Genomic DNA, 11,627 nt, shown 5'->3' with positions numbered 1-11,627 from the left:
TCAGCCAGGGGGGGGAGGGGGCATCCGATTAACTTCTGGGCGGTCTTTATGACTCTCTGGAGCGCCGTTCTCTCTGCGGCCGTGCAGCTGCTGAACCACACGCAGATGCAGTAGGTCAGGATGCTCTCAATGGAGCACCGGTAGAAGGACACCAGCAGTTCCTGTGAGAGGTGGTTGTTCCTGAGTATTCTCAGGAAGTGCAGTCTCTGGTGTGCCTTCTTGATGGTAGCCGTGGTGTTGGTGCTCCAGGATAGGTCGTCGGCCAGGTGGACTCCCAGGGAGCGGAAGTCGGAGACCCTCTCCACACAGTCACCACTGATGATCAGGGGCAGGATGTCCGTTTTTTTCCTCCTGAAGTCTATGACCAGCTCCTTGGTCTTGGAGGTGTTCAGGGCCAGGTTGTTGACTTTGCACCAATCCGACAGCTTCTCCACCTCATCCCGATATGCAGCCTCGTCTCCCTCCGAGATGAGCCCCACTACGGTGGTGTCATCCGCAAATTTGATGATGGAGTTGCTGGAGTGGGCAGGTGTGCAGTCGTATGTGTAGATGGAGTAGAGAAGGGGGCTCAGCACGCAGCCTTGTGGAGAGCCGGTACTGAGGTGCAGGCTTGATGACATGTGGCGACCCAACTGCACCCTCTGGGGGCGGTTGGATAAGAAGTCCTTAATCCACATGCAGATGGAGTTCGAGAGACCCAGGTCTGACAGTTTGGACACCAGTCTATCAGGAATAATGGTGTTAAATGCCGAACTATAATCCACAAAAAGCAGCCGCACGTAGCTCCCCCCCGTCTCCAGGTGACCCAGGGAGGAGTGTAGGGCTGTGGCGATGGCGTCCTCTGTGGACCTGTTGGTTCTGTAGGCAAACTGGTGTGGGTCGAGCTCGGTAGGGAGGACTGAGGTGATATGGGTCCGTACCAGCTTCTCGAAGCACTTCATAGCTATAGGTGTAAGTGCAACTGGACGGTAGTCATTCAGACATCTGACAGAGTTCTTCTTCGGCACCGGGATTATTGTGGAGGTCTTCAGGCATGATGGGATGACGGCCTGGGAGAGGGACTGGGTGAAGATCTTCGTAAATACTCCGGCCAGCTGGTCTGCACAGTCTCTTAGTACCTGTCCCGGGACTCCATCTGGCCCCGTAGCCTTCCTCGGGTTCACTGCCTTCAGCGTGCGTCTCACCTCATGCTCCTCCAGTACAAGGATGCAGCTGCTGGGGGTGTTGGGTGGGAGTGTTGTGACGGCTGCAGGTGTTTTTCTCTCAAATCGGGCGAAGAAGCTGTTTAACTCCCCCGCTCGAGAGGCGTCGCCGTCAGCCGAAGGGTTACTGGGTCTGAAGTTGGTCATGTCTTTTATTCCTTTCCATACCTCCTTGGTGTTGTTGCTCTGCAGGTGGGCTTCCATTTTCCTCCTGTGTTCGGCTTTTGCCTCTCTGATGCCTCTCTTCAGATTGGCTCTGGCAGCACTGTAGAGTGTCAGGTCCTGCGCTTTGAAGGCACTGTCTCTCTCTTTGAGTAAGCCCTGGACTGTTTTTGTCATCCAGGGCTTCCTGTTGGGGTAGACTCGGATGCGCTTGTCCACTGTGACAGTGTCTATGCAGTGTTTGATGTACCCCAGGACTGGTTCTGTGTACTGCTCCAAGTCTGGGTTTTCAAAAACTGACCAGTCTGTTGTATCAAAGCAGTCCTGCAGCTGTTCCATGGCTCCCTCCGGCCATGTTTTGACCGTTTTGGTTGTGATAGGAGCACTTTTTCTTATTGGTGTGTAAGCTGGCAAAAGGAGCAGGGATATGTGGTCAGACTTGCCTAATTGGGGAAGTTGTTTGGCTCTATATCCTTTTTTTATGTTGGAATAGACTTTGTCCAGTGTGTTAGCTCCCCTCGTAGCACACTTCACATGCTGGTGAAGTTTGGGGAGCACTTTTTTCAGGTCGACATGATTAAAGTCCCCCGCTATGATGTGGATGCCGTCGGGATATTTGTTCTGTTGTGCACTGATTGTATCGTGCAACAGAGCTAGCGCCGTGCTAGCGTTAGCATCGGGAGCTATATACACGTTTGTGATCCGGACAGCAGAGTGCTCCCTGGCTAGATGGAAGGGTCGGCATTTAACTGTAAAATATTCCAGATCTTGGGAACAGTGGCTGTTAACTACCTTTGAATCAGAAGTCCACTTGTTGTTTAGGTAGGTTAGCAGTCCACCCCCACGCCGCTTGCCGGAAGACTCTGCGTTTCTGTCCTGTCTGTGTGCTGTGTGACCGGTTAGCTCCATGCTAGCGTCAGGGATTGAGGACGTGAATGTAGTGCTGAATTTGACCAGCAAAGGGTGATAAAGCTACACCATAGTGTCTATTTGAGTTCAACCACATGTGTGCAATGTTTGCGTGGCGCAGTGGGAGAGTGGCCGTGCGCAACCCGAGGGTCCCTGGTTCAAATCCCACCTAGTACCAACCTTGTCACGTCCGTTGTGTCCTGAGCAAGACACTTCACCCTTGCTCCTGATGGGTGCTGGTTGGCGCCTTGCATGGCAGCTCCCTCCATCAGTGTGTGAATGTGTGTGTGAATGGGTAAATGTGGAAGTAATGTCAAAGCGCTTTGAGTACCTTGAAGGTAGAAAAGCGCTATACAAGTACAACCCATTCTAATCCATTCTATTAACACTAAACCTTCTATTTTATTTATGTAACATGCACAATGGACATTATGTAAGGTGTATTTGTCTGATGTTTATATGTTCAGTCTTACAAACCTAAATAAAGGAAGCGGTCTAAAAAAAATTTACTGAGGAAGAAAGAAAATTCCAAAGAAGGAACTTGGCTTCTGTTTTTTCCTGCTGTTAACTATCTGGCTAACTGCACACGCTGGAGAAGTGCAGCGAGGACAGAATAATGAATTTATTGCCAGTGCAGCGTGAAAGCTGATGTTTACTTTGTAAACAAGTAAATTCAGTCTCAAAAGAATGTAACATCCGGAGGCACTTTTTAAAGAAACATCTACATTTTGATGACTCGCAGACCTTGGGCTCTTGAAAGTGCGGCCATAGTTTAATAGCCCTGGTATAGTGAAAGGAAAGGTGAAGTTGCAGACGGACACATCTTTTTACACGCTCAAATGCTGCACGGAAATACACAAATCTTACACGGCAGAAGTGTCGCAAAAAAAACAGCCAATAAAGGTTCCTGGTTCACAAAAACCTGAATACACAGACACACACATTTTTTTTACACTCACACATCAAAATACAGACAAAAAGATTGCATTTTTTACACACACACAAATGGAAATACGGACAAACAAATTAAAACACGGACACACAGATCTGATACAGACACACACAATTGGTACACGGACACGTAAATCTTATTACAGACGCACAAAGTGAGATACAAAGACACAAATTAGTAATCGGACACGTGAATCAGATTATGGGATTTGTGAATAGTTTTGCTCCAATAATACTTCCATGTACACGTTTGTGTGTTTGCCTTCCGCAGTTGGAGCTGCTGGGTCAGAGCGTCTACGACTTTGTTCATCCCTGCGACCAGGAGGAGCTCAGGGATCTCCTCTCACTGCGACCAGGTGAGATGTATGACATCATCATCATAATATATGCATGCTCACTTCTTTTTGTTTTCAGGCGGTGGTAAAAAAGTGGCTCAGGGTCAGCTCAGCCTGAAGAACTTCTTCTTACGAATGAAGAGCACGCTGACCACCAGGGGGCGCACTGTCAACATCAAGTCTGCCAGCTGGAAGGTGCCACATCAAACAAACTACATTATGGGTTGAAATGTTGTTGACAATTTGGGTTGAGATAACGTTCTCTCTCTCTCGCTCTCCCTCAGGTGTTCCACTGCACGGGTCACATGCGTACATTGGGTGACAAGTCGGAGCCGGCTTCTGGCATGGCGATGACGCTGCTGTGTGAGCCCGTCCCTCACCCGTCCAGCGTGGAATTCCCTCTGGACACGCACACCTTCCTCACCCGCCACAGCATGGACATGCGTGTCACACACTGTGAGGGCAGGTGAGTGCGCTGCCCCCTTGTGGCTAATATGACCCCCGCCGCCAGGCACTTATGTTAAGTTTTTGGCTTTGTTGAATTCCACTAAAACTGCGACATCTTAGTCGTGACTTTAGGTCCTGTTTATGTTCCCAGGGTGGTAGAGTTGGTGGGCTATGAGCCGGATGAGCTGATCGGCCACTCGGTGTTCGAGTATCACCACGCGCTCGACTCGGATCACGTCAACAAGAGCCTGCACACGCGTGAGTTTAAATTGCCAATTTATGGAAAAAACACTTTTCACGCCGGTTGAGTTGGAACTGAATCCTTCATCTCTATTTGTGCTGCATGCAGTGCTGGCTAAGGGTCAGGTCAGCACCAGCCCTTACCGCTTCCTGGCGAGGGGTGGCGGCTTCGTGTGGGCCCAGACACAAGCCACTGTCCTCTACAGCAGCAAAACATCACAGTCGGAGGCGGTAGTCTGTCTAAACTTTGTACTCAGGTACGCAAGATGGTTGTATAAAAGTATCAGTGATAGTGTACATGTTAGTGTACATGTATCAGTGATAGTGTAAATGTATCAATGATGGTATACGTGTATCAGTGATAGTGTACTTTATAGAGTACGTGTATCAGTGATAGTGTACTTTATAGAGTACATGTATCAGTGATCGTGTACATGATAGTGTACATGATAGTATACATGTATCAGTGATGGTGTACATGTATCTGTGATAGTGTTCATGATAGTATACATGTATCAATGATAGTGTACATCAGGGGTCGGGAACCTTTTTGGCTGAGAGAGCCATGAAAGCCAAATATTTTAAAATGTATTTCCGTGAGAGCCATATCATATTTTTTAACACTGAATACAACTAAATGCGTGCATTTTTTAAGTAAGACCAACATTTTTAGAGTGTAAAAAGTATTTAATTATTTTTAATAAAATTGTTATTTCTTGACCAGTTGCGGTAGAAAACAGATGGATGGATTCAAATGCATGAAAATGGTTTACATTTTGAACGTTATTTTTAACATCCTGATTACCAGCGGAATTATTCATTGCTTATCGTGTTAAGCAATGTCAGCTAAGATTTATCTGAGAGCCAGATGCAGTCATCATAACAGCCTCATCTGGCTCTAGAGCCATAGGTTCCCTACCCCTGGTGTACATAATAGTATACATGTATCAGTGATGGTGTACATGTTTCTGTGATAGTGTACATGATAGTTTACATGTATCAGTGATAGTGTACATGTATCAGTGACAGTGTACTTGTATCAGTGATAGTGTGCATGTATCAGTGATAGTGTACATGATAGTATAGATGTATCAGTGATGGTGTACATGTATCAGTGATAGTGTACATGATAGTATACATGTATCAGTGATGGTGTACACGTATCTGTGATAGTGTACATGATAGTATACATGTATCAGTGATGGTGTACATGTATCTGCGAGAGTGTACATGATAGTTTACATGTATCAGAGATAGTGTACATGATAGTTTAAATGTATCAGTGATAGTGTACATGATAGTGTACATGTATCAGTTATAGTGCACATGTATCAGTGATAGTGTACATGTATCAGTGATAATGTACATGATATTATACATGTATCAGTGATAGTGGACATGATGGTATACATGTATCAGTGATAGTGTGCATGATAGTGTACATGTATCAGTGATAGTGTACATGATGGTTTACATGTATCAGAGATAGTGTACATGATAGTTTAAATGTATCAGTGATAGTGTACATGTATCAGTGATAGTGTACATGATATTATACATGTATCAGTGATAGTGGACATGATGGTATACATGTATCAGTGATAGTGTGCATGATAGTGTACATGTATCAGTGATAGTGTACATGATGGTTTACATGTATCAGAGATAGTGTACATGATAGTTTAAATGTATCAGTGATAGTGTACATGATAGTATACATGTATCAGTGATAGTGTACATGTATCAGTGACAGTGTACTTGTATCAGTGATATTGTACATGATAGTGCACATTTATCAATGATAGTGTACATGTATGAGTGATAGAGTACATGATATACATGTATCAGTGATAGTGGACATGATAGTATACATGTATCAGTGATAGTGGACATGATAGTATACATGTATCAGTGATAGTGTACATGATAGTATACATGTATCAGTGATAGCGTACATGATAGTATACAGTGATAGTGTACATAATGGTATACAATACATGTTTCAGCGATAGTGTAAATGGTTGGTATAAATGTATCAGAGTATTGATAGATGTATAAATGTATCAATAATAGTATAAATATATAAATGAAAGTATTAACAAATAGTATAAATGTATCAATGAAGTATAGGTGTAACATTAGAGTATCAATAAATGATAGTATACATGTATCAATGACAGTATGGTATATATAATATCAATGATAATATACATGTGTCAATGATAGTATCAACATATAATATAGAGATATCGATATAGATGATAGTATAAATGTATCATTTACAGTGTCAGGCGGCGCTTCGTGTAAGACGGCGAAGGTTGTTGTGATTTTAATGCAGACAGCCTGCAGGTAAAAAAGGTATTTATTAATTGAACAACAAAAGGCGAGAGCTAAGAAGTGCTCCAAAAGCACAGGGGAAGCTATGCACAGAAGAAAGACTACACTTGACATGTAAAGGAAACAAAATAAAAATGGTGGACATCAGCAAGGAACTCACAAGGAATGTGGAGCAGATGTCGTCCACAAAGTACATCCGTACTCGACCTCAGCATGGAGACAATCATCAACATACTCAACAATGTCCCAACCAAGAATGGTGTTTGGGGCTCAACTTGAATAATCCTAATTACAAACAGGAGACAAGTGTGGGGAAAAGTGCTCCGGGGACAGGTGTGAAGCAGCTCCGGAAAAGCACCAAGAAAACCAGAAGCGCCAACAAAATAAAAGTACGGGACAGGAACTACAGCACTGAACACAGGAAGATACTCCCAAACAGCCTGGTCCAACAGGCTGTGACATACAGTATTAATAGATAATAGTATAATTGAAACAATGGTAAGATACTATAAACGTAACAATGATAGTATACATGTATAAATGCAGACCTGCCAACCTTAAAGACATTTTATGAGTACTCCCTTCCCCTGGACCAAGAAGAAAAAAATAACTATTGGCCCCAGTGTTATTACACCTTGAACTAATCGATGTGTTACAATAACGTTTAATGCAGACAGTGTGAACATGTTGGCAGCTGTATAAACGTAAAAAAGGACAAAACTCACATGGTCCTCCTCTATTCCGCTGCAGCGCTGTTGAGCAGTCGCACTTCATTCTGTCCACCGAGCAGCTCTGCGTGGACCACAGCCTCAAAGCCGAGTCCTCCCCTTCGGTCGCGTGTGACTCTGAGCACCTCAACGAAGATTCGGCTTCCAATCCAGACACACTGCCAGAGGCGAGGACAACGGACAAAAATCTTGGGTTGACGCCGGAATACGAAGAAGACGATGTTGTCTCTCCGCTGACAGGAGGTCTGTTTCTGCACACAAACAGGAAGTGCACCTCTGCTTCATTCTGCTGACTTTGTGGCTTTTTCTTGTCCCGTCAGACTTGGTGTCTCTCTCCTTTGTGACGACGCACGGTCCAGACAGCCTTCCGGATCATCCTCAGGACCTGTGCACGCCACAGCTGAGACAACTACTCTCGCCCATCTTCAACCCCATCACCCCGCCTCCATCACCATCCTCATCATCATCATCAGATGCCTCCTCACCGCAACCTCAACCAGTGCAGGTCAAGATCTAAAGTTCACAGCCTTTGACGTGCAGAAGCTGGGGTTTTAAAAACGTTCCCCGATGTCTCACAGGCCCAACGAGAGGAGAGCATGCTGGACACCAGCGAGGTGGAGAAGTTGTTTGCCTTTTTTCCAGAAGATGGTGACAACACGCAGTATAGCGGACAGCAGGTGAGGCGAACATGACTTGTGCCTATTTTACTAAATTGGTGCAAAAATTATTTATTTGACATATAATGTGCAGTGGAACCTCAATTTACTAACTTAAATGGGGTTTGTAAAAAGTAAAGTTAGAATAATGAAGCAAATTTCTCCATAAGAAACAATGCAAATATGAATAATGGGTTCCAGCCTCAACAAAAGTCCATATTTTAGTGAAGGTTCGTACACTTTGTACATATTATAAAGTGCAGTACAGTACTGTATATCAAACTAACATAACAAGGAGGTGATTGATCCACTGTCTCTTTATTAACAAGCTAAAACAACAATGACAAGCTAAACTGCTGTATGCGCTGCTCTGCCAACACACACACACTCACAGAAATCCGTTTGTGTCCTCACAAACAATCAGAAATCACAAAAAACGTCCCTAACCTTAACAACCACATTGCTACAATAATAAACATTTTGAAAAGTAAAATCCACTTAGATTAACGTCGGCAAAGGAGCAGCTCACGAGAGGAAAGAAAGGACCAGACACGGGGGGAGATGGGTGTGTGTGTGCTCTTAAAGAGGCGCCGCTGAACGAGGTAGTTTTCTCCTCCCCTGTAAACTGAGATAAGGGCATCTTTTTCCGGAAAGGTCCGTTGTCATCACAATTTAAAACTTGATTCCTTAATTTCTTCAATACGACCAAGCAAAAAATGGCTGCCAGCGGAACACAAAATGAATGAAGGACACGCTCGTACACAGAGACATGTTTCGCACTCAGACCTTTACATTTAAAGGCCCGTAAAGTGAAAAGTTTGCAAATAGAGGGATTCGTATATCAAGGTTCCACTTTATTAGACTTTATTGGTCTATCTGTGCTCGTGACACACAGAGGAACAATGGCAGATGTACATAATTGGTACATAATTATACTGTGTATCCACCTGATGCCAGTCATACAATAGTAGGGCTGTGAACCTTTGGGCACAATGTGATTTGATTCGATTCTTGGGGGTAACGATTCGATTCAGAATCGGTTCTCGATTCAAAATCAATACTTTTTTTAATAACAATGGGTGCCAGTTCTATGATTAACTACATTCCTCGTTTAAAAAAAAAAAAAAAAAAAAGCTCTGATTGAGTTCTATATTACTTAAAAGAAAACTGGTTTTGTTAAATGAAAGTCTACCCAAACATTTAATAAAGTCAAAGAGGTAAATCTCTTGTTGCTTTAAATCTGTACAGCAACAATATGATTTGCCTGAGTGGCTGGACAGCACTTTTTTTATCATACTTGCCAACCTTGAGACTTCCGAATTCGGGAGGGAAGGAGGGTTTGACGTGGGCGGGGTTTGGTGGTAGCGGGGTTTTATAATGTAGCGTCCCGGAAGAGTTAGTGCTGCAAGGGAATCTGGGTATTTGTTCTGTTGTGTTTATGTTGTGTTACAGTGCGGATGTTCTCCCAAAACGTGTTTGTCATTCTTATTTGGTGTGGGTTCACAGTGTGGTGCATATTTGCAACTGTGTTAAAGTTGTTTATGCGGCCACCCTCAGTGTGACCTGTATGGCTGTTAAAACAAGTATGCCTTAAATTCACTAATGTTTGTGTAAAGGACGTATATATTATCAGACTAGGCCGGCACACTGTATGGAGGGAAAACAGACGTGACGACAGGTTGTAGAGGACGGTAAAGGCAGTGCCTTATAGGCACGCCCCCAATATTGTTGTCCAGGCAGAAATTGGGAGAAATTGGGGAGAATGGTTGCCCCGGGAGATTTTCGGGGGGGGCACTGAAATTCGGGAGTCTCCCGGGAAAATTAGGAGGGTTGGCAAATATGATTTTTTATATATATATATATATATATATATATATATATATATATATATATATATATATATATATCTTTATTTTGTCATCGTTTTTGATTTCTTTGATTTGATTAAGAATTGTTAAAAATAAGAATGACAATTTATTCAAAAATCTTTTTTTACACCCCTATACAACAGAATAAGTAATGGATTAGTGTAATTTCTAAAGGGATCTTTTGATTATTTTTTTATGTACAATTCATCCTTTTGGAACAGATTACTAACAAAAACAGAGCTACCACTGTGCATCTCTATATCGTGTACCTAATGAAGTGACCAGTACCTCCACCACGTTGTCTTGTCTCAGGTCATGGATGGGATGGATCTGGACATGTTGGCTCCTTACATCTCCATGGATGACGACTTCCAGCTGACCTTCTTCAGTGGCATGCCGGAGGACGCTAGCAAGCCTCCGGCTTCTTCGTCTGAGCCCCCCGCTGTCAACAGGAAACGGTACGGCGGGTCACCACATTTAGGCTTTTGTGTTTACAGAGCTGCCATCATGGAATGTTTGTGACTGAACATCATTGCCGTTTCTCACGTTCTCGCTCGGCACGTCTCTCAGGGCTCACAACCCGGACGATGACGTGCTGTCCCGGCTGATGGTTGGAGACAAGAGACACAAACACGACCCGCCAACGCTGGAGGAGGAGATCCTCCTGAGCCATTCGTTGCTGGTGAGAGGACGAGGAGAGGACGTCTCCAAGCTAGCTGTTGTTGTCATCACTCGCACGTTTTTTATTGTTGGTGTTTGAATGCAGGGCTGCCTGGAGGAAACTGGCCTGCTAGAGGCGGGGTCAGGCCCGCAGGGGCGGAGTCACCTCCTCACCGACAGAGACCCGATCTTTGGTGGCATGAGGGGGCTATGTGACACAGCTGGTATGTTTACCGACTGGAGGCACAAATGAAGTGAAGTCACACTCACCCTGTCCGTCTTGTCCTCCCGCAGCTCTGATGAAAGACATATTCAAGTCGCACCCGCCTGACGTGGCTCCATCTCTGTTGCCCATGTGATGGCACAGCGGTCCACTTCTTCCGTGACTGAACATGGGGGGGACCACTTTATGGGCCGCACTCCTATGATGTTCTGCTCACAACAATCGCACATGATAGACAAACATGTCAGTGGCATCTTTTTATACATTTACTTCCTGTTATGCATGCTAGTTGCCATTGTTCCTATTAATCTACTGCATGTAACAGGTGGACGGTGTTGACTTCATTTTACACTCCTATCAATGTTTATTCGTATATTTTGCTTTGTGTGACGTCAAGTCATTAGTTTAAGCAGCTAAAGTAGAAAAAATGAACCGTGTACTTTGTTTTTTTCAATAATAACTTTGAAGAAATGGTGCCCGAGCAACATGAGCATGAATTACGAGTTTGGCGCTACTTCTAACGAACTGAAAGTTTATGAAGGTATTGTTTCCATGTTTCACTTGAAATAAAAGGTGCAAAAGCTGGCTGTGACCTACAATTTAGTCGTAATAAATAGTGAATCATAATAGTGAATCATAATAGTGTATCAACGTGTTTGTATGGCATACTTGCCAACCTTGAGACCTCTGAATTTGAGAGATGGGGTGGGGCGGGGTTGAAGTGGGGGCGGGGTTTGGTGGTAGCAGGGTGTACATTGTAGCGTCCTGGAAGAGTTAGTACTGCAAGGGATTCTGGGTATTTGTTCGGTTGTGTTAATGTTGTGTTGCGTTGCGGATGTTCTCCCCAAATGTGTTTGTCATTCTTGTTTGGTGTGGGTTCACAATGTGGCGCATATTTGTAACAGTGTT

General features: G+C 44.1%; 1 protein-coding gene across 3 annotated transcripts in view; it reads left to right on the top strand.

Annotated features, from left to right (window-relative positions):
• The window catches only part of LOC133548065 (hypoxia-inducible factor 1-alpha-like), a 29,026-nt gene extending 17,723 nt beyond the window's left edge, over positions 1-11,303 (top strand). For all 3 annotated transcript variants that reach the window (XM_061893476.1, XM_061893478.1, XM_061893477.1), the window contains 12 exons: positions 3,496-3,580; positions 3,639-3,754; positions 3,844-4,025; positions 4,158-4,264; positions 4,356-4,503; positions 7,334-7,554; positions 7,632-7,816; positions 7,890-7,988; positions 10,148-10,293; positions 10,406-10,517; positions 10,602-10,719; positions 10,790-11,303. In XM_061893476.1, the coding sequence (XP_061749460.1) occupies positions 3,496-3,580; positions 3,639-3,754; positions 3,844-4,025; positions 4,158-4,264; positions 4,356-4,503; positions 7,334-7,554; positions 7,632-7,816; positions 7,890-7,988; positions 10,148-10,293; positions 10,406-10,517; positions 10,602-10,719; positions 10,790-10,854 (1,584 nt within the window). In that variant the 3' untranslated portion in view covers positions 10,855-11,303. The remainder of the gene's footprint in view (positions 1-3,495; positions 3,581-3,638; positions 3,755-3,843; positions 4,026-4,157; positions 4,265-4,355; positions 4,504-7,333; positions 7,555-7,631; positions 7,817-7,889; positions 7,989-10,147; positions 10,294-10,405; positions 10,518-10,601; positions 10,720-10,789) is intronic.
• Positions 11,304-11,627: the final 324 nt, after the last annotated feature.

This window comes from Nerophis ophidion, unplaced genomic scaffold, assembly GCF_033978795.1.
Source record: "Nerophis ophidion isolate RoL-2023_Sa unplaced genomic scaffold, RoL_Noph_v1.0 HiC_scaffold_376, whole genome shotgun sequence".
In the NCBI taxonomy this organism is placed as follows: domain Eukaryota; kingdom Metazoa; phylum Chordata; class Actinopteri; order Syngnathiformes; family Syngnathidae; genus Nerophis; species Nerophis ophidion.
Note: the sequence above shows the minus strand (reverse complement) of the source record. Positions and strands in the feature narration are given on the sequence as shown.